The sequence below is a fragment of the Strongylocentrotus purpuratus genome, unplaced genomic scaffold (genome assembly GCF_000002235.5).
Source record: "Strongylocentrotus purpuratus isolate Spur 01 unplaced genomic scaffold, Spur_5.0 spur5_scaffold_2, whole genome shotgun sequence".
NCBI classification, from domain to species: domain Eukaryota; kingdom Metazoa; phylum Echinodermata; class Echinoidea; order Camarodonta; family Strongylocentrotidae; genus Strongylocentrotus; species Strongylocentrotus purpuratus.
Window position 1 is genome coordinate 29,153,213 of NW_022145605.1, and position 21,948 is coordinate 29,175,160.

General features: G+C 36.1%; 1 protein-coding gene across 1 annotated transcript; it reads right to left on the reverse strand.

Annotated features, from left to right (window-relative positions):
• Positions 1–8,332: 8,332 nt before the first annotated feature.
• LOC105444500 (adhesion G-protein coupled receptor D1-like) lies at positions 8,333–15,540 on the reverse strand. The gene is made up of 5 exons (XM_030991195.1): positions 15,455–15,540; positions 13,911–14,064; positions 10,461–10,527; positions 10,187–10,253; positions 8,333–8,425 (listed from the first exon to the last, which is right to left on the reverse strand). Exons 1-5 carry the CDS (start codon positions 15,515–15,517, stop codon positions 8,333–8,335), a joined length of 444 nt encoding a protein of 147 aa, XP_030847055.1. The 5' UTR covers positions 15,518–15,540.
• Positions 15,541–21,948: the final 6,408 nt, after the last annotated feature.

The following is a 21,948-nucleotide window of genomic DNA, read 5'->3' on the forward strand; positions in this document are numbered from 1 at the left end:
TTTTTAATCATATATTCATAGATCATATTTTCACCAAATATTAACCTTAAATTTCAAATATTTTTGCAATGCCAATAAAATATGGCGATGGAAATTACTTGGATCACCGTCACAGTTATTTCCTTATGTGTTTCACAAATTATTTAGAAAAACCGATCACATGATAAGAATTTGCCGATTTTCAGCTACATTACAGTATATTTGGCTATTTAAAAGATGTCAGATTTGAGGATTTATGACGATTTTTGCATCAACACAACTTCCGAAAGTCCTTAAACTACCCCTCGTTCGTTCCAACAAGTTTATTCACACGTCAAACTTTCTTCTCACTCCCCATCTCATTCCAGCACCCCTCTTTCCATCCTCATACTCTCTCTCCCACACCCCTCTCTCCGTGTCTAACACAGTCGCCATGCATACTTTGAAAGAGAGGCCAGTTTTAATAGCAAATAAAAAACTAGTTATGAAACAGTTCATGTGAATGGGATAGTACTAAGTGTAAGTTTATTGCTGGACATTGAGAACACCACATATGACATAAAATATGAATCACGAAACTGATTTGCTTATCCAACCTCTATAATAAGTTCTTTAGTGTGAAAGCAGAAAAAAACGTAGCGTCATAGCATCCCACAAAACTCTTTGTCTTCCTCAAAAAATCACTCATGCATGCCCGTTCAGGAGCCATTTTGTCAATTATTGGTCCATTTCCATGCCTTTCTTTCAGCCTACTTGTCTCTGCTATTGTAGGTGATAATTATTACTTCTCCCAAATTTGTCTAGATAGTCCTTATAGGTACTATGTACCATTTGCAGGCTAGACAAATGAAAAGGTTAAATTCCAACGGCATTTGAAAGATAATATTAATTTAGAACTTCCCTAAGAAAGGGGGCTTGAAAATGTCTTTAAGTGGGATAATAACGACTATTAGTTGTTAAATCGACTTAAGAGCTATAGAGCCAGTAAGTAATAGTCTGATTTACAAGAAGTGGGTTATTGATGTAGACAAATGCTCATGTACCCTTTTATCACTGGGTGTTTTATTACTGGGTGTAAGCCACAAATTTGTTTACCCTTTTACTCATTTTATGTATGTTATTACCAAAGAAGAAAACAAGCCAGTCAGTCACTCAATAGTGTCTGACAATGAAGTCTATCAAGTAAACGGTTTCCTTGCATAATTTGAATATTAGGACACTGCTAATGTTTAAATTTCACAGATAGGATATACATGTATGTACATGACATATTCATAATTCCTGCAGAGTTCTACAGAATTTGATGTTGGCTGCAAAAGGGACATAGTATCTTAAAAATGACGATCGAAAAGAAATTGTGCATTTTTTCTTAAATGTGTACGTAACTTTTACCCTCTGATTACTTCGAGAAAAAAAACATTTGCAAACTAAACGTTTTAGATATTTCCGACATGAAAAGATCCTGAAAACGGGACTGCATAATTTCTAATAAGCATTGTTTATACATAAACCACTTCGAAATTTTTGTTGCATATACATTTAAAGTAGATATTCTTTGATTTTAAAAACAAATTTCATTTTCATTATTGCAAAGTTGAAACTTTGATTCGAAAAGGTTATCAAAATTCAATGCTTGGAAACATTCGAAGTAATGCTTATTATAAATTACAAAACGCCTAAATATAGCCCCGGCATAGCACCCGAAGAGCTCTCCGAACGCTGCTAAGTATCATTTGAGGTGTTCACACTTGTACAAGCATTGCTTTTTAGTGGACCCCTCTGTTTCCAACATGTATTTCTTACATTTGTTTTAAATGCTTATAATTGATTTATATCAATTGTTAATTGACATGAATAAATTTGAATTTGAATTTGAATGATTTGCACAAGCAGACGATGTCCCATGACAACTGGCACATTTTCAGCGCCTGTTTGTCATCTTCTCTTGAGTTCTTTCTCTTACTTCACTACCGTCAAGCTAAATGTATAATCTACTGCCTCACTCTAAATGCCGCGCATGGTTTTATTTTGATGACAAATGCAGCGATACAAAAATAAAGGAATCTGTCGCTCGTAAACAAAAAAAGACGCCATTTTATATTCAGCTGCACACACCGCGGTATGTTCTCCGTGTTTTAAGAGGGAACAAATGCCATCCTTAATATCATTTCGGTTTTTTTTTTCAATTTGAAAGTCTGATTTCTTTGATTATTCATTAACCCCTATCCTGTGTATTTAGAAGCAAAATATTTTAGTTATCAGAATCGGGTCATAACCCCTTTTGCATGGTTTGAAATGCCATTACATTTAACTACACTAAACTCATTATATTTTGAGAAATAATAGCTTTGCAATTATGTTCATTCTTTATGGGATGTCGTCTGCTTGGGCAGTATTGGTCCATATAGTGATGTCATTAAAACATCGTTATTTTTCCGACGAGTCTCTCGTATATCCAAGATGCTATGGAGGTGGTTGTATTTGTATTTTTATAAATTACCCGATGTGTAGTTTACCTAAAACTTGTACGATGGCCATCTGTTAGCTTACCAGTTTCTAGTGATACATTATTTGACATATTTGTGATTTTCTTTGAATTTCGACTTTAAGAAATAAATCAAAATTCGGTTTATTATTAATGCAATGATACAGTAATTGTTAATGAAAATTCGATAATAAAATTTCCTCACTTCAATTCTATTGTTAGCTTCATTACGTATGGCACGCTAAGCTACCCATTAGCATCGTAAAAATAACAACTTCAATCATTAACAACAATCTAACAATAAGCATCAAAACACTCAGCATTCAAAGAAACGAACTTTTTATTTACTTCTTTACTTTTTCCTAACAGAACTATTAGACTACAATTTTACTTCACATCCCTTTTATATACACTAACATGTTGGGCAAAATATGGTGATTTGCAAAATAGAACTATAATGTTCATACTTTTTTGAAAAAAGCTGTTATTTTTATTACAGGTTTTCCGGCTAATTTCGATGCCTTTTCAGTCTATTTGATAAAACGTTCATTCAAAAGGTCATTTTCGTAATGTCATCAAATTAAGGCATAAGTCTTGGTTAGTTGTCTCATTACGAATTAATTCATTCAACTGTTACGAAAAAATGTGTTTGAAGAGCCAGAATTCAAACTGCATACATAAGTCTTTGCTATGTAGGACAAATGTTGACTTGCCTTACCTAACAACACGAAATAGGACAATCAATTAGATAGGTAAATTTACGAAATTGGCCGGAAAACCCATGATATAATTAGCAACCTTTTATACACGTAGGCACAACATGCACAAGGAGAAAACAAAAATTTTCATTAACAAGGATTTTTCAATATTTTTGCATAACGCGATTGTTATTTTGTTCGGTTCCCCCTAGCACAACATTTTAGACAGCCAAAAAATATAAATAATCCGATTTTACCTCAACAACATAAATAACACCACACCATCGAATCTCATATCAATATCGCTTTACATAGCTAACTATAAAACTATATATCAAATGTTTTATTGTCATGGTAATAAGATTCCATGTTTTATTATTATTATTATTATTATTATTATTTATTCGGCAATTCACAAGAAATATAACGATGTGAATAAGAGAAAACAAACATTAAGATAATGTCAATTATAAATGCACAATCTAGGCTGGAGGTCCATTGAGTGCATCAGTTGGCTGCCGGGGAAGAGGAAAGCAAACTTAATCACTGTAACCTAATAGTCCCTCTTCCCGACCAACTGGTGCACCCAGAAGACCTGAAAAATATAGCATGAAGGTAATAGAATGTATTGCATTTCATTAAAAACAGCTAACAAAGACAGGGCACAAGGAGGAAATCAATTGTTTTATTTATTTTTTGATTTTTGATGACACTCGGTCATGACACGATACTAAACATAAACATGAGGAATTAATTCTGACTTAAAAACTATTGCATGAAATGTCAAGTAGGTAAACTGAAACCATGTAGTATAAAACTGAGAAAAGAACAAAATATGAGAACATGTAGGAGCGCAATGACAAGAATGTCTAAAATCATACAGGTTGACCGGTATATAGAAGTTTAAAAAACATGGTATAGGAAGTAAATATAAACATAGGCTTCGTAGGCTTCAGGCGAGTAATTAAAGACACTAGGAGAACGAATACATTAAAGAAAAAATACTTCATATTTTATATTATAGTATACAAATAATTTATAAAGAAACTCCGTTGAAAATATCCAGAAGATGTTTAAAGACTGGAGAAAAAAAAGACTCCAGAGACATAACAATGATTAAATCAAAATTATAGTTTCGGCTCAGAAATGTTATAGAGAAGTAGACAAATAAATGATTACAAAACATACCGTAATTATTACATTAACCTTTCGTAAATTGAATTAAACAACAAGTTCAAAAGAAAAAGTTAATCAAAGAACTCAAACTGAATAAAAACGCTAAATAATTAAACCTCCAATCAAAATCATGAAAAGATTACCGTACAAACAACTACTGCATAACACTAATTGCAACAAATATGTTGTTTTTTATGATACAATGTCTTTATTCGCTTTCTAAAGACTTTGGAAATATTGTCACCAGTAAGCATCATCACCGCATAGTGAATTTAATTAAACAAATCCTTTTAGGTAGGCCTACCAACTTATATAGTAAATCCGGGTGTTGCGTGACAAATGTAGATCAATGTCTTTAAAGAGGACATCATTGCTTTGTAGGAGCTCGTACCCGCAACCTTCATATGCTCAATCACGTATTTGAGGTACTCATTTAGGGCACCTCTTATAAGGACGTGGTGTTACTGCTTAGGCCTTAGGTTGAGTGACTAGAGACACCGGCTTGGTTTTGTGTTGGACCTACTGGAGCTGGAGCGACTCGGATCAACCTCATACCAGGCTTAGCTGCACTTCCCTGACAAAACAAGATGGTAGATAACAAAACAAAAATGGTAGAAAACAAAACAAAATGGTAGATAACAAAACAAAATGGTAGAAAACATAAATAAAATAAAAAAGTAATATCTCCCCCCCCCCCCCGCCAAAAAAAGAAGAAGAAGAAGAGAGGTAGAAAGTAACCATATATGATTGCAATAAAAATAAAAATGCATATTATTAGATCCTGAATACTAAAACAATAATAATACTATAAAAGAACACGACACCTCTACACACGTTTGTTTGTGAATATAACAATTTTACATTTGAATGTAGCCAACATATTTTTTCATATGAATCAACCATACAATGCCAATTTTCACACATTCAATTTGGGGAGCAGCATTTCACTGGACAAACGCCTTTGTTATACAAAACGTCGTTATTCATTCGCCCCAACAAACTCATGAGAGAAGTGTCATAAGACAATGTGGCCGTGTCATTTCAGTTAACATTGTACAAACAAAGATTCTCATACCAGCACAATAATAATTCACGCGAAAGATAACATTTCGAGGCTCATGAATAAGATTAATGAGACTTTAAATTTCCCAATATTTTTCCCCTCTTTCTTGCACTTTCAGTTAACACTGTAAAAACAATGATTCTCATACCAGCACACTGATTCACGCGAAAAATAACATTTTGAGGCTCATGAAAAACATTAATCAGACTAAAATTTTCCCAGTATTATTTCCCTCTTGCTAGCATCATCACGTATAACAGACGCCTCCCCCCCCCCCCCAGACAAAAATAAATACAAATTATGTTCGAATCAGAATCGAGCGGTTACACACATGCGCGTACAAAAACACTTGGCAGATATATGCTATTATTGCAATAAAAAGAAAAAAATATAATTATTGCATAATTAGATAAAGTGTAAAATTAAACTTCATTTACTTCAGTTGTTGAAACTGTACTGGGATGGGTGATCGAAGCCCTGCTTTCACGAGATTTGCGAACATGCTCTCTGATGGCGTTTCGAACCTGTTGTAATAATACAAAATCACAATAATAGAGACTCTCTGTTTGATTTCATGTTAAAGCCTAAATTGGAAGCGCCATATCGTGTGCACTGTCTGTCTTGCCTGTTTCGAGGAGTTGCACATATTTACTGTAGACTATCGGACACTTGCAGTTTTGAAGAATTTCTTTCTTTAAATAGGCGGTTGGGAGATCAATATTCGAATATTATTTTTTATATAGCCTACTTATAATACAAAATCCACGATGAAATTAACTTGCCTTTATACACTAAACACGAATTACAAGCAGCATATTGTGGGGCGTAAGGTTTACACTTTTGCCTGTTGCATCATAGCTATCCTTTCTCTACGATAAGGCCCATCTTTACTTCTTTACAGAGCAAATTCCCCGAAATAAAATTGTCTTGAATGTCTGATGCCAGCTATGATTTCATTACATACCTCCGAATTTAGAAAGCAATAGAGCCATGCGACGAAGAACCCCTGCAAGGATACAACAGAAATTATCTACGTTAGTACGATACATGCACAACCCTTAACTTAGATATGAACGTCTCGTAGTAGTAAAACAAAATTGAAAAATACAAGTAAAAATGTTGAAGACACATATGCCCGTGCATGGTTAAAATCATATTTGAGTACTGATAAGACCATTACATCAAGAAGGCAGAAATTATCTAGGACATAATGTGCGTTGATTGCCTGTGCGGCTTTTGAAAATAACAAACGAAAAATTCTTGTCAGATGGACAATCATTGCACACAAACATGGTACGGCACTACAGAAATTAGTAGGATCAAACTTTGGTCCAAAGATATGATATATTTGGTTATTTGGAATTTGAGAGAAATGACGTAACATTTTCAACATGATATTTTCCCTTATTGTGAAATGGTATGTTAAATATTTCAAATTTTTTGTTTTTACTTCTAAAGAGCCAAAGAGCTCAACCTTCTCTTTAAAGAAAAAGGTAGGGTTATCTTCGTTTCATCGGCCCCGCCCTCTCTCTCTTTCTTTTAGTGCCCATTTTTTTTACATTAGAAATCAAAATCATCATACACTGACATCATAGTGATTACTACGCCAAGTTATCTCTGATAACCTATATAAGATACCTGAAGAGAATTGAGCAGGTTGAAGGTGTATTCCAACGCCTTGACGTGAGGAAAAACTGCCACTACAGGTGTCAATATCCAAGCGATACCAAGCAGGGGGAAGAGCAACAAAGTGCTCCGAAGTCCAGCTCTGCAAAGTAGTGACAAAATAATTTACACAGTGATTTTACATATATATTACAAAAAACCATCGGAACCCACCTATCCAAATCGAGACACAAGTTTAAGACCATATCCGAACTGAAAAATGAAATGGATGAATTATATATCAGCGGAAAACTTATGAGCCACAGATTACAATAATATCAATTATATGCAATTTTAGTGTCTGTCAGATGAGTATGAGCTCTCTGAAAACTCGAAAACTAAAGCTTTGAAAATCGGAAGATATCGACCTAAAAAACTTGCCATCGACTTGATGACATCATTTTATGCAGAGTACGCCTATTCACAATGGCTTTGCATTAATTAAGCCTCAGCAATAAAGGTGAACAGATGGGTTGCACATGTTATGTCGTCACTGTAATTTCGGAAAATTTGACCCCTGTTGACCCTTAATTTGGAGGGGTGTGAAAAATGAGGTTATAATTTACTTTTGTGCAATAATGAAAGATAAGTTTATATTCTACATTCATTCAGTTTTCCGTTTATATCAAGTTGTATTTTCATCGGATAAGTTCTTTCAAATAGTACCCACACACACCTATCGAAACCCACGCATACACACATATGCTAACCCACACAAATATATCCAAAACCACACACACACATACACACCAGGTACGTAGCCAGAGTTCGATGTTTGGGGGGCACATACATGTAATCGATCGAGGTAAAAAAAAAAAAGGATCTAAAAAAAGTTCAACCGATCTTGGAAATTTAAGGGGCACGTGCCCCCCCCCCCCGTGCCCCCGTGGGTACGTGCCTTATACACACACTCACACACACAAACCGACTCACACCCTTCCAAACCCACATGAATCTACAAACACACTCGCACACATTCGTCAACCCCTAATGAGCCAATATCCTATATATATCAAGCAATCCGAGAAGAAACGGAGGGCTCCAAAGATCAGCTCTGAATAAAAACAAAATGATTTGGCAAAATTACATGAAAGAAAGAATTTAGAACTGAATATAGAGGCGTAAGCCTGCGTTCATAATAATTCATAAGTAAGTATACATAATTTAGAGGATTTACTCCGAAAAAAAACATTTACGTAATCGAGACAAAAGGTAACCCAAGAACATATCGTAAATGAAAACATTTCTTAAAATGTAATTAGGTTATTACTTGATTTGCTTGATCTTATCATTGTCAAGTTGACCTCGAGATGCAGACACAACTGTCTTTACAACCAGTAGAAGAATAACTACGTTGACCTAGAAGTGGAAATAAATTATACATTTTAAATAACTTTCCTGCTAATGATAAAATTATAATAAATATATATGTATTATTGCAGACACAAGGCAAGCTTCTAACGTTGAATTTTTAGTATTAAGGACTGTTAACTTGTTTTTCTTTTGCCGACGATCATGCTTAGGATAAAATTGTATTCAGATATCACGATGCGACGTTATAAAAAAACGTAGGCCTCAAAATTCAAAACATGCATAAAATATAAAAATGAACGAGATTTATATTTCGATTAAATATATGCCTTTTTTCCTTTGAAAAATCTCCTTTACTCACTGAGCAATAAGTGTTGCAATCAGAGATAACAGAGATAACGAGCATTTTGCTACATTGAACTTCTATTTCATAATGTAAACTCATGGTTTCAAGTGCGCATTTGCAGTACTTCCACAGTTTGTTTTTTACGTAGTACATATAAAAAAAAGGCGGGGTAAAATATTTAAAAAATTGTTATTTGAAAAGTTGCAGCTGGTGATTGAAAGAGCTGCTTAGTTTCAATTGAGAGGAAAATTGTAGACTTTGTTTAAGAGTGCTGTATTTGTACACTTTAAAATGCAAAGTTGAACCAATATAAAAGGGAGCCATAATTTTACGATTTATTAGCTGCTATTTTATGTTGGAGTGCAAACTGTTATAGGGCCCCGCTCACAAGCTTAGCTTCTAAAGGGGTCCTAAAACCATTCAGTTAATGATGTAATCAAGTTAGAATATGTTGATTGATGTACTATTACCAGTCTCTTTTTATGTAACAGATTATGTCATGCTTTGTGTGGTTTTGAATAAAATGAACTGAACTGAACTGAAACGTGAGCCCTATTTGAGAGTGCAGCTGCTATATGTTCGTTTGAAACGTAAAAGGACAACCAACCCTTGTAATAACTTTACTTGTATAATGACAGAAAATATGAGAAACTGAATGGCTAAAGTGATATAAATTAAACCAATAAGATAGGAATTATTAATGTATGAAATATGATATTAATCAATCTATTCAAATCTCAAATTCGATATTTCTTCCCTGGATTGTGACGTAGCATTAAAAAACGCACTCATTAGTCGTGTAAACAAAATTAAAATCAATTTCTGTTTTTTTTTGTGTGTGTGTCAGGTGCCTTTTCATGGGTTCATGCCTTATCACGGGTTACATACTCTTTATCATACACTAATGAAATAAATTGACACTTTAGAAACTTTTCGTATTGAAAAAATAGAGGAAAATTATCCGCCACTACACCACAGTGACATGACTGCTTTGGCCATTTTAAACTTCCAATGCGTCTAGCGATAACAACTTTAAAATATCAAGACTTTCTTCTTTTTCGTTCGATTTCTTACAAACTTTTGCCGGTCTGGATCTCTGATATGTTTCCATTACGTTATACTAGTTGTATGTTGAGGTTGGATTTTTCTTTAAAATCTATAGTGAAGAACGTGGTGCCAGACAACAAGATAATGTGGAAAACATTATTCTAATCTTCTCTTATCGCTATTTTGGAGGAAATTACCCAAATCATATTTAAAGGTTAATCATAATACTAATATCTAGGCTTTTCAAGCTTCCGTACGACCCCCAAAAAATAAAGAATAAAAACACCGCATACTAAACCCCCCCCCCCCCAAAAAAAAAAAAAAAAAACAAAACAAAACAAACAAACAAAAACAAAAACAAAAACAAAACAAACAAAAACAAATTAACAGATCGCACACTATTACGAGTTTCTTACGAGTACGATTGCAATAGCCGGGCCAGTGAATGCCCAGATTGTCCCATCTGTTGGATTCAGCCAGCAACTGTATTTTAAATTGGAAGATAAAGATAAAACTTTTACTTCAATTATGCAAAGTTTAAATTGATTGCATTCATTTTGGGTACCTTTGTAAATATTTGTCACTTGAACTATAATATTACAAGGCAACTGATTTCCGTGGACTAATATATATATATATATATATATATATATATTGATAATAATAATTTTTTCAATAAATTATACTCACCTTCGTTCATAGCCATAGCTTTGATGCTTTGCGCCTCCAGTTATGATGAGTATCACGGCTGGACCACCTTCAAAAGAAGGAAATAGTATGGTATATTGCAAATGGCGGATGTGATACTTTGATTATATACATGTAGGTTAAATTAAAGCCAAACTATATTACTTTAACAACCAAATCACTGTAAAGATTCATTATTAGCTTAGTTTTCAGTAGCAGTGGGTATTGATTTGCCTCTAGCAGCGTTGTCTAGTAAAACCGTCCTTCATTTGAACTTACCCCACCGTAAAATGCCATAAAACAGATTCGAATATCTGAACTGTACAGTGCGTCCCAGAAGAAATGAAACCGAGAGTTATCAATGTTTTATCATAAAGTAATGACAATTATATTAAATAAACGACACATATTTGTAAAGTTAAGACCTTCCTCTTTCTTTTGATGCAACTCATATGATGCATATTTCACGCATGAGGGATTAAAACAATTTAAAGACAGAGAGTACCAAAAGGTCGTTTGGCGGGCGGTATCTGAATTCCAAAGAGAAAATCATTCTCTAGAAAGTTCATTATCTGTTTTTTAAAATGACACCTCGATCGGAAGAAGTTATGCTACGTTTACACTATGTTTCCGGCGGCCACGGCAGCCCCGTTTGCCCGAAACGTAGTGCGCCGTGGGACCAATTTTATCTCTGGATTCAAGTTTTGTTAAGGCCCGGTCACTCAGAGGAGACGCATGGAGAACGCACGGCCAGCGCATTGGAAATTTGCAATTTTGGCCAGTGCGTTGTCGTGCACCCAACTTTTCTCGAAGCTACAACGAGCTTGACACCAAATGCATAGCGTGTTGCTAGCGCGCTGAACGCATACAGGGCGCATACAGACCGTACACACAGCGCACATGATAATGACTTCCACGAATGCACAGCGTGTTGCTAGCGCGCTGGACGAATGGTCCACGCATGCACCGCGTTCTCAACAGAGGTGGTCACACATAGACGACGCACGGCCGGCGCATTGGAAATCGGAAAAAGGCCGCGTGCCTAAAGGCCCGGTCACACAGAGGGGACGCATGGGGAACGCACGGCCAGCGCATTGGAAATTTGCAATTTTGGCCAGTGCGTTGTCGTGCGCCCAACTTTTTTCGTAGCTGACACCAAATTCATAGCGTGTTGTTAGCGCGCTGAGCGCATACAGGGCGCATATAGTGCGCATACAGACCGTACCCAGAGCGCACATGATAATAACTTCCACGAATGCACAGCGTGTTGCTAGCGCGCTGGATGAATGGTCCACGCATGCACCGCGTTCTACGACGCACGGCCAGCGCATTGGAAATCGGAAAAGGCCGTGTGCCTAACTTTTGTCATGATTTTGGAAAAGCTAGCGAGCTGACACAAAATGCACAGCGTGTAGCTAGCGCGCTGTGCGTATACAGGGCGTGTGCTCCGCGTATGTCTGGCGCTGGTCTAGCGCGCTCAACGCACGTCTGGCGTGCCTTTGGCGTGTACATTCATGCGTCGAGCTCCGCGCACACTTTTGAGCATGCTCAAAAAATCCCGACGCACACAGCGAATGACGACGAATGCATAGCGCTGGTCCAGCGTTGGTCCAGCGCGCTCGACGAACGAGTAACGAGTGATGACGCACGCCTAGCGAACGACAACGCACTGGCCAACTTTTGTCGAAGCTACTGCGAACTGACACCAAATGCATAGCGTGTTGCTAGCGCGCTGAGCGGAAACAGGGCGCATACAGTGCGCATACAGACCGTACACAGAGCGCACATGATAACAACTTCCACAAATGCACACCTTGTTGCTAGCGCGCTGGACGAATGGTCCACGCATGCACCGCGTTCTCAACAGAGGTGGTCACACATAGGCGACGCACGGCCCGCGCATTGGAAATCGAAAAAGGCTGTGTGCCTAACTTTTGTCATGATTTTGGAAAAGCTAGCCAGCTGAGACAAAATGCACAGCGTGTAGCTAGCGCGCTGTGCGTATACAGGGCGTGTGCTCCACGTATGTCTGGCGCTGGTCTAGCGCGCTCCACGCATGTCTGGCGTGCCTTTGGCGTGTACAAATCCCGACGCACACAGCGAATGACGACGAATGCATAGCATGGGTCCACGCGCTCGACGAACCAGTAACGAATGATGACGCACGCCTAGCGAACGACAACGCACTGGCCCAAATTGCAAATTTCCAATGCGCTGGCCGTGCGTCAGCCAAGTTTTCTCACGGTCTACCACGGTATCCGTGAAGGGCCGTGGGGGGGGGGGGGGGGGAAGGGGATGCTGAGTCCCGGAGGCTCCAAGGGTACTACAGTTCGGCCCGCGTTCTACAACGGATGCCAGACCGTTCCCTCCCGGCTCGTCACGTTCTGATGGGGTCTCTACGTTTCTCACTTTCTGATCAAGTTCTGACACATTGTTCACGTTCTGTCAAGGCTTTCTACGGATGAAACGTGGACGCCTGGCAGCTTTGGAGCACGATTGTGCCCACGGTATAAAAAGAAGCACTACTGGTGGTGGTGGTGGTGCAGGACGGAGGGCCTTCGAACGTCTTGGCTTCTTTGGTGGCATAGCTTGACCTTGTTTCTTCGTTTTGTAGATGCAGTAATGTGTCGTCGATTGCTCAGGCTTGAATGGAGCTCCTGCCGCGCTAGTATTGTATATACTGCCTCCCGACCGCGTGCGCCGTGTCAGATCGAACGCAACGCGCCACGCCCGTAAACCGTCAGACGCCGGGCTGCGCAGTGATTAAACGCGATAAAAAGGCTACCCTACACACTGGCCTGCCGTGAGAATCCTGGAAAACCGTGGCAAACCGTGGCAAAACGTGGCAAAACGGGACGAAATGCGCAGCAACTATGAAGGAACTGTGACAAAACGTGCACCAAACGTGGCAGAACGTGGCAAAACTTGAAAAGACCGTAAGATGCCAGGGAATATGCGGGCCTCCCGTCCCACTACGGACCACCTCCAAGTTTTTTTACGGCCTACTATGTTTCCCATCGGCACCGTGACTGCCGTGGCAATTTTTTTGACAGTTTAAAATCTGACACGGTATCCACGGCAATCACGGCCTGTCACGTTTGCCCATACGGTCCCCCGCGTTGTGTCACGTCAATCCCGTTTCGTCCACGGTGGCCTGAAACGTGGTTGCCGTGGCCGCCGGGAACATAGTGTAAACGTAGCGTTTACCAGTTGACTTTAAAGTATTGCTTGCATTTCCATGATTTGATTGAACGAATTCATTTTTTACTGGCTCCCTGCCGTAGCAACAAACAGAGTTGACAAAGGACTTAACTCCGTTTCCTTAACCATCAGCCACGCATCAATTTTTTCGTCTTTTTCGTGCATGGCTGATCGTCAACGAAACGGAGAATGCAGTTCTTGATGCAGAAATATGGCACCATATAAATGATGTGAGTGTAATCATCAACTTACCCCATCCTAAGATTCCATAAACCCAAGTTCGAGGATTACCAGAGTCAAAAACTTGGATGATCTGACGATAGAGGTGTACACCTTCGACGAGCATCCAGAACATCATTGCTAGGGAGAAGTAGTGCAGGATGAAGGCATATGCCTTGCATGCATACTATACAAGGGGTTCACATAAGAGATAAGATATAATGCGGGCAGAATTGAGACGCATACATATGTACAAAACTATCCTAGATTTGTTAAATTCCTTGAATCATTTGAATAAACTAGAAAATGATTGCAAGGAGGAGTCATAAGGGCTGTAACGAAACCCATGGCCATGACGTCCCTTTCTTCAAGGAATCGTTGGGAGCAATATAGCGATGATGAAATAGACAAGTGTATTTTTTTCCAAAATGTATACTATGTCCTACCTTTTTGTATAGTTCTGTAAAGGTTTATAAAAGTGTAACATATATACACTGATTAAAACAATATTAATAACCTTTCTTGAGTGTTCACTTCTTAACTTTGATTGGTTTCATATTCATTCTTTAGATAGTGAAGACGTGACGAAAGATTATCCAATGAAAGTGATTTATTTGTTCAATATATAATACTGAAAATGTACACAAAAAACGTGAGATAAATATTTTGCGTCGCGTTTTTGTTGTTCTTCGTTTAATGCCTTCCTTTGATGAAATTAACTACAAAGGTTTCAAAAACAGTCTCTTCCGGGAATAACACCAAGGTCTTTGGTTGCGTACACCAAATCCTTTAACAGCTTGACCACGGAGACAGGTAAAAAAAAAAAAGTGGTTTTTTTTTCGGCTACACCAGATACAACCATTTTGACACACTCAGCATATATATATATATATATACATGTATATATCCACACAAAAAAGAAATTGTACACTATTTGTAGTTAAGATTTTCAAATAAATATAAATGAATGTAAATTATTCCCAGTTTAGATGATATGCAATTGGATTCATACAACTCACGCTTGAGTGAGTATCTGAAAGATAATTTCAAAAATGGGGCATCTGACCACTCAAATTGTGATGAGCATTGGAAGTATCACACGGCTCGTCCACGATCTCGGGTGGAAAGGAGAGGCATCTTGACCGTGCTTGTCAAAACCATGCAGTCCTTAGACTACATCTGACATCAAGAGCTCGACCCTCCTCATCGTTTCTCATTCTTTTCCCCCTTTAAACTGTTGAGCAAGACTGTCTTACAGATGCACATGTTCATTAGTATTTGAATGGCTACTTGCTCTATTTTGTGCTGTTGCATTCTTCTTAATCAGACCTACTAACCGTTAAATGAATGTGGCGATCCAAGCGTGAAAACTCGAAGCTTGATTTTAATAAATGTTGGTAGAGTATTGATATTTCTTTAATTTGAAATATACTTTTATACATGTTTAAGATGAAAGAGTGTCCATTTCTGGTATTTGTTTAATATTATAGTTGAATGTAGCACATGGCTTTAATAAGGAAAACAAGGGAAATGGATAGCCTTCCAGAAACCTCAGAATACAAAATAATCAAGATTACCTCAATTTCAATAGGATTGATGCCGGCAAAGAAGATGATATCGACAAACAGAATGGCGACCATCAAGTTTGCATGAATTATTACTCGGTCAGCTGTCAACGATCGTCTATGTATAAAGTGAAAATTAGACCCGATGATTTACAGAAAGTATTTATTCGATTTAAAGAAATGTATGATTGTTTATTGGTTTACAAAGCATGTTATTCATATTATATCCATGGCACAGAGAAGGAAAAAAGTGTTCAATTCACCTTTTTTCAGTTATAGATTTGAAATGTAAATTTAATTTTTTGGACCTACTGTGTTATAGGGTTACAAAACAACTATGTATAATTTCGACCTCTGGTCAAATATATTACTTTGAGGAAAATATATTATGAACGTATCATGCCTTGCACCTTTGATTCTGAGCATGCGCAAAGTGCACACAATGAGTGCAAAAAACGTACCTTTTATAGTATGTGGGAATTTACGGTCAGTGCCCGATCATTTCATTTCATTACACGTAATTGTTTTCATTTCAAACAGAATACAAATATCACAACAACAACAAAAAAGTATATTAGAATGAATAAATGAATATGCATTGGGTTTATTTTTTCTTCTTGCTTAATCGGGAAACATGCTACGTAATTTATTTTTGTCTAATATGTATATTTTAACAGAAAATAAACCACTATCCATCTTAAATTTGAATTGCATGAAAAAATGATACATAAATTGTTAAAATCGCCCAAGTTATACTGGGTTGTCAACCATTTAAAACTATAAATTCCTTGATATTTTTACCTGAGAATAAAGAACGTAATCAGACTGATAACGAGTGACGTCACAGATAATCCAAGGCCAACCCAGGTTAGAATATCACTGATGATATCTCCATCCTAAAACGTATTGTTTAACAAATTGCTTTAACCATTATTAATATTCTTGGTATAGAAATCATATGAACATGTTTAAAAACAAAAATATTATAACGGACTTTATATCTGTAAGTCTAATTCACTCCCATTACAAAAAAATATTATCATGAGAAAGAGGCTTGTAGGAGAAGCACATTCAAGGAAAATGGGAAATATTTCAAACTTTTGAAATATCGTTGCATCTTAAGGGATCATTTCGATTATTTTCTTATTAAAATATATGAATATTCTCACAATTAACTCGCCAATATAACATTTAAACGATTAATGATGAAAATCATTAATTCAAATAGTGCATAAGATATTAATTGCTAACCAACTGTGGAGAATTATAATTAAATTTCATACACGTTTGTGAAATGATAAGCTCAAATATAATACATTATGATTATATCTTACCAGCTCACTCGGCAGCAAACTCACGAGAATGGCGAAGCTGGTCATGTGATCACAGTAGCATGACGTCATATTCACGTTCTCCGTCGAGGTTTCTCGACAGCCGGTGGAACTCCATTTTCTTTAAAAAAAAACATAGCACACGAGTAATGTGACCAGATAAAACATTTTACTTTATTTTGCTTGGATACAGTTTTGAATTTTGTTCTCTGTAACGTTTTCCCAAAAATAGAGTCATAATCTATTCCGCTCCAATATAAGAAGCACATTTTATAACCTGGTATTTTGGGGTTCACAGAAGAACAAAATGCACGAAAGTGCCAAAGTAAACACATCGATAGGAATAGATGTAATTCTTGCAACTCCATACGTGGCTATAGTAATTGGGTGTTATTATTAGAGCAAAAATAACACTTTATTTCATTTTCTGAAGCATTATTTTGTTTATTCTACAGAAACAAAAATCATCTTTGTATTTAGCTTATATACAAATCAAGGATAACGATGTGGAAAGGGACAATGTACATTTTTGTCGTATTACATTTTACTTCATTTCAAAATTAAAAAATAACTTGAAGAAAATATGATTATATTTGCGTTTTGGTAAAAAAAAATTCAGTTGCATTTGTGTTAACATATTTGATTTATTGTTGTTTAGCTCGTAAAAGAAAATACAAGTCATATTTTCAACATAATCGCAAGAACCTTTGAGAATGTAAAAACATGATGAAGAAGAAAAAGAAATACGATCTATCAAATCATATGATATCAATTTCACATTCCCTAAATATTCAGGAGATTATTTTGCCCTATCGTACGTATTTTATTATATGTTAGCAACATAGAGATCTCCACTTCATGAAACAATGAGGAATAATTATTATATGAAATGTGAAGATATCAATTTATTAATGTTATTTATTGCTTTATTGTTGTTTAACTTGTAAAAGGATGATACAAGTCATATTCGCACCATAATCGCAAACACTTTTGAGAATGTAAAATATGATGAAGAAGAGAAAGAATTACGATCAATCAAATCTTTTGGTATCAATTTTACATTCCTTATATAATCTGGAGATTATATTTGCCCTAGCCTACGTATGTTATTATCTTTTAGCAACAAAGTGATCTCCATTTCATGAAACAATGAGGAATGATAAATATATGAAGTGTGAAAATATCAATTTATTAATGCAACAAGTACATATAGAAATCAAATGAAAAATATTTTCGAAAATTATTTGTGATAGCCATTAATGAATGAACCTGCATTCAATCAGTAGATGTACGAGATTTATTGTATTATTACCAATGCTCCTTCTCTCCCCTTTCCTTTTCTGCTCTGCAAGTCAGTCTTTTCTATTTGTATTTGTTATTGTTGTTGTATCTAAGTTGAGGGCTGCGGGCACGTCAAGCTACTTTGCTTATTTCTGTAGCCCTCCTGCATATAATTTATGTTAATTATGCATTCAATATATTTGTTTAAATTTGTTTATTATCTGTATAAAATTATATACATTTAAAATACTGTATCAAACCATATTATGTTCATGAAAATTTATGATGAAAAAAGAAAAAAAATGCAGAAACCAATAAATCAAATCAAAGTCAAATCAAATAACATGATATTATTGCCTTCAAAATAATACCTGGTCTTTATATCCCAGAAGCTGCATGTTGGTGAAAAGTATTTCTGACCGATCATCTGCAGTGAAATAGGAGGAAAAGTGATAAATAAATGCTAATATTACACTGGCAAGTTGCGATTGTATAAAGAATTTCCTGTAGAATATGAGTTCATGTGATATTCCCCCAATTTTGGGGGTCCTGAACACAAATCTACCTGTTGTCATTTTTCTAAATGACGTCTTCAGCCGTTGCCATATTAAAGCATTAGATTCATTAACATGACTTATATTTCAATTCAATTTTCAATAAGTGCCTATGTATATATATTTCCAGCTACCCTTTTGTAATTAATAAACAATATGAGTCTTCCCAGATCATAGTTATACGGTTGCCATGGTAACGCCTGTATTTTTAGAAAATAACAAATTTATAATAATGAAAAAATATGTAGAACTGTGGAAATATATTCATTTTATTCCAAATGTTTGATTACCATTATGAACTGGATTGTTCTAGGTTATATTTTGGAAAAATATAAATGTTTAGGTATCTGAATATAACCAAAATACAAAACAAATGTCTAGATATGAATGATTATTTTCAATCGAAATGAGGGTTTTAAGGTACCAATCACGATTGTACGGAAATGCATGACAGAGGGTTGACATGACATGACAGATTTTTTTTTTCTTCAGCGAGACTGAATAGATTAAAGATCCCAAGGTACTCACTGTAGAGTGGATAAGAGTAAAGCTGATGGGAATAGACACCAACTCGTGACCAATGAATAGAGTTGCCGTTATGACATTACTTGCAACTCGAAGGTTGACATCATTATTGCCGGTGGTGGCGTTGTTAGCTGTATTGTTATTAAGGAGGTCAGCAAGACGTGCGGACGTAGCAATCCCTATAGTGACAGGCCGCTGGTCATTTCCATCTGCAGAGGGTGTAGAATCCATTTCTAATCAATTTAAGTCCACTCAAATCGATAGCAAGGTTATTTATATCGTCTTTCTATAAATATTCTAATATTCCTTAATTTTATTTAGGATTTCAACTTTTTTAATTGACCCAATTAAGGAGAAGACAAAAGAGTACAGAATGGTCATGCCGTCAACACAAACAATTATGATATTGAAAATGCGTTTATTTTTTCCATTTTTGTAATTGATACTGAACTAATGTTTGTTTGTTTCATTTAATCACCATGTAAAATAAATGTTTACAGATAATACAATTCAGTGGGTAACATCAAGATATAAAACATAGTAGGAACAGTGCATAAACAAAACATGTTTGAAGCGCAACGTCGCTTAGATAACATAGCTGGTAATTATTAGATTGATATAGAACATGGCTTAAACAAGACATTCTGCCGTTACAAAAATAAAAATTAACGTTTAAATAAAAAGTATCCCCCTTAAAGTATTTAAATAACGAGCAAAACAAAGGAATACACATCATTACCTCTTCTTGACAAAATTAACACTATGATAGTTGACTTCAAAAATGATAATAAATATTTGGAGAGAAATAATTCCTTCAGCTTCTTTTAAATAACAAAAAGTTATTACAGGTTCGTATATAAAGTGGCAATATGTTTCAAAGAAGGTAGCTGGCTGGAGGTTTAAATATAATCTACATTTGTCACTCTCCAGCTAGTTGTTAAAAATGGGTATCGGTATGATGCGAACGTTAATGTGGTTGGATTGGTTAATACCCCCTTCACATTCACGGATTTTTCTTACGAGTCCTTACGGATCGCCAACTCGTAGTCAGTCGGAAGCATTCGTAAAAAACTCGCTGGTATCCGTAAATAACTCGTCAGAACTCGCAACAACTCGTAGACACTCAAGGATCCGTGAAAGAAGAGGCAAATTTTTTGACATGTCAAAAATCTTCTTACGATTGTCCACGGATTGATTTGTCCGTAAATAGCTCGTAAAAAGCTCGTAACCAACCGTAACCATCCGTAAACCGCTCGCAACAACACGTAACCATCCAGAAACTGCTCGCAAGAATCCGTAAATGACTCGTAACAGATATTTCTAACGATTCGTTACAGTTAGTTTACGATTTGTCTACGGATTATTTACGGATTATTGCGAGCAGTTTACGGATGGTTTCGTGTGCTTACGTGTTGTTTACGATTTTATTCGGGTCATTTTACGATAGCTTTATAGAATGATACGGGTTATTACGAGCATTTTACGTGAAGTTATGAGTAATTTACGAACAGATACGTATACTTTACGTATGCTTACGAACTGTTTATGATTTAGGGAAAGGTATGAAAGCTGCAAATTTGAACACTTCATTTACAGTTGTTGTTTTTTATGTCTAAAAATCGTAAGGACTCGTAAATACTCGTAACTTACTTGCAACAACACGTAAGCAGGTCGTAACTAACACGTTAGTTGCACTTAGTTATCCGTGACAACTCGTAACAAATCGTGGACTGTTGCCATAATTACATCGTAATAACTCGTAATAATCCGTTATAAACCGCCAACAGCTCGTAATAACTCTTAAACCGGCCGTAAAAGTGGCCAAATCGTAAGGATCCGTGAAAGATCCGTGAATTTGTGCGATCCGTAAGGACTCGTAAGAAAAATTCGTGTATGTTTGTTTGTTTGTTTGATTGATTTTATTTCTGCGTTCAAAAATATACAAATTCAAAGTCAAAGTACAAAATTTCGAACAATAACAAATACAATGAACACAATGTTTACAAAAGTAATTAAATGAAAAAATAATGTTCAATTATATCATTCGATAAACATGTACGAAGCATACAATAACATAAGAAATATGAAATATTTTCAATAAATTAGAGAGGTAATTCGGAACGCAGGAGACCACCATCGTGAGCGGTTAGGCTGGAGATGGATGGCGGCCTCGTAAAAAGAATTGGCGACATAACTCTCTTCGAAAAACTGAGTGACCAAGAGGGTGCGGTGCAAGTGCAGGTGCAGTGAGCAGTTGCATGATAAAGAATAAATAAGTCACGGTTTTGTTATACTAATTTAGAGAGGGGGAGCATATGATTGTATTATTTGTCGTTTAAGTGTAGCTTTTAAGGAGTAGATGGTTGAACAAGACTTTATGTTGTCGGGTAAATCATTCCAAATGTCCGGGCCAGAATGTCTAACAGATTTGTGTGTTATTGATAATTTGGGGTTTGTAAGATGGAAGTTTCCAGATATGCGAGTAGAGTATGAATGAACGGAATTATTAAACCTAAACATGTTATCAAAGGATGGTGGAAGCAGATTATTAATGTACTTAAACATAATAACTGCTACTTGAGTAGTGTTCAGATCGAAAATTTTTAGTGTTTTAAGTTTATAGAATAAAGGATCAGTGTGAGCTAAGAAATGCGAACCTGTACAAATACGTATGGCTTTCTTTTGCAGTTTGAAAATAGAATTGATTTTTGTCGAACCACAATTTGCCCATACACTATTACAATATGTTATATACGGGAGAACTAGCGAATTATATAGTAGGAATAAGGTTGCATGGGGTAGAAGAAACTTTAAC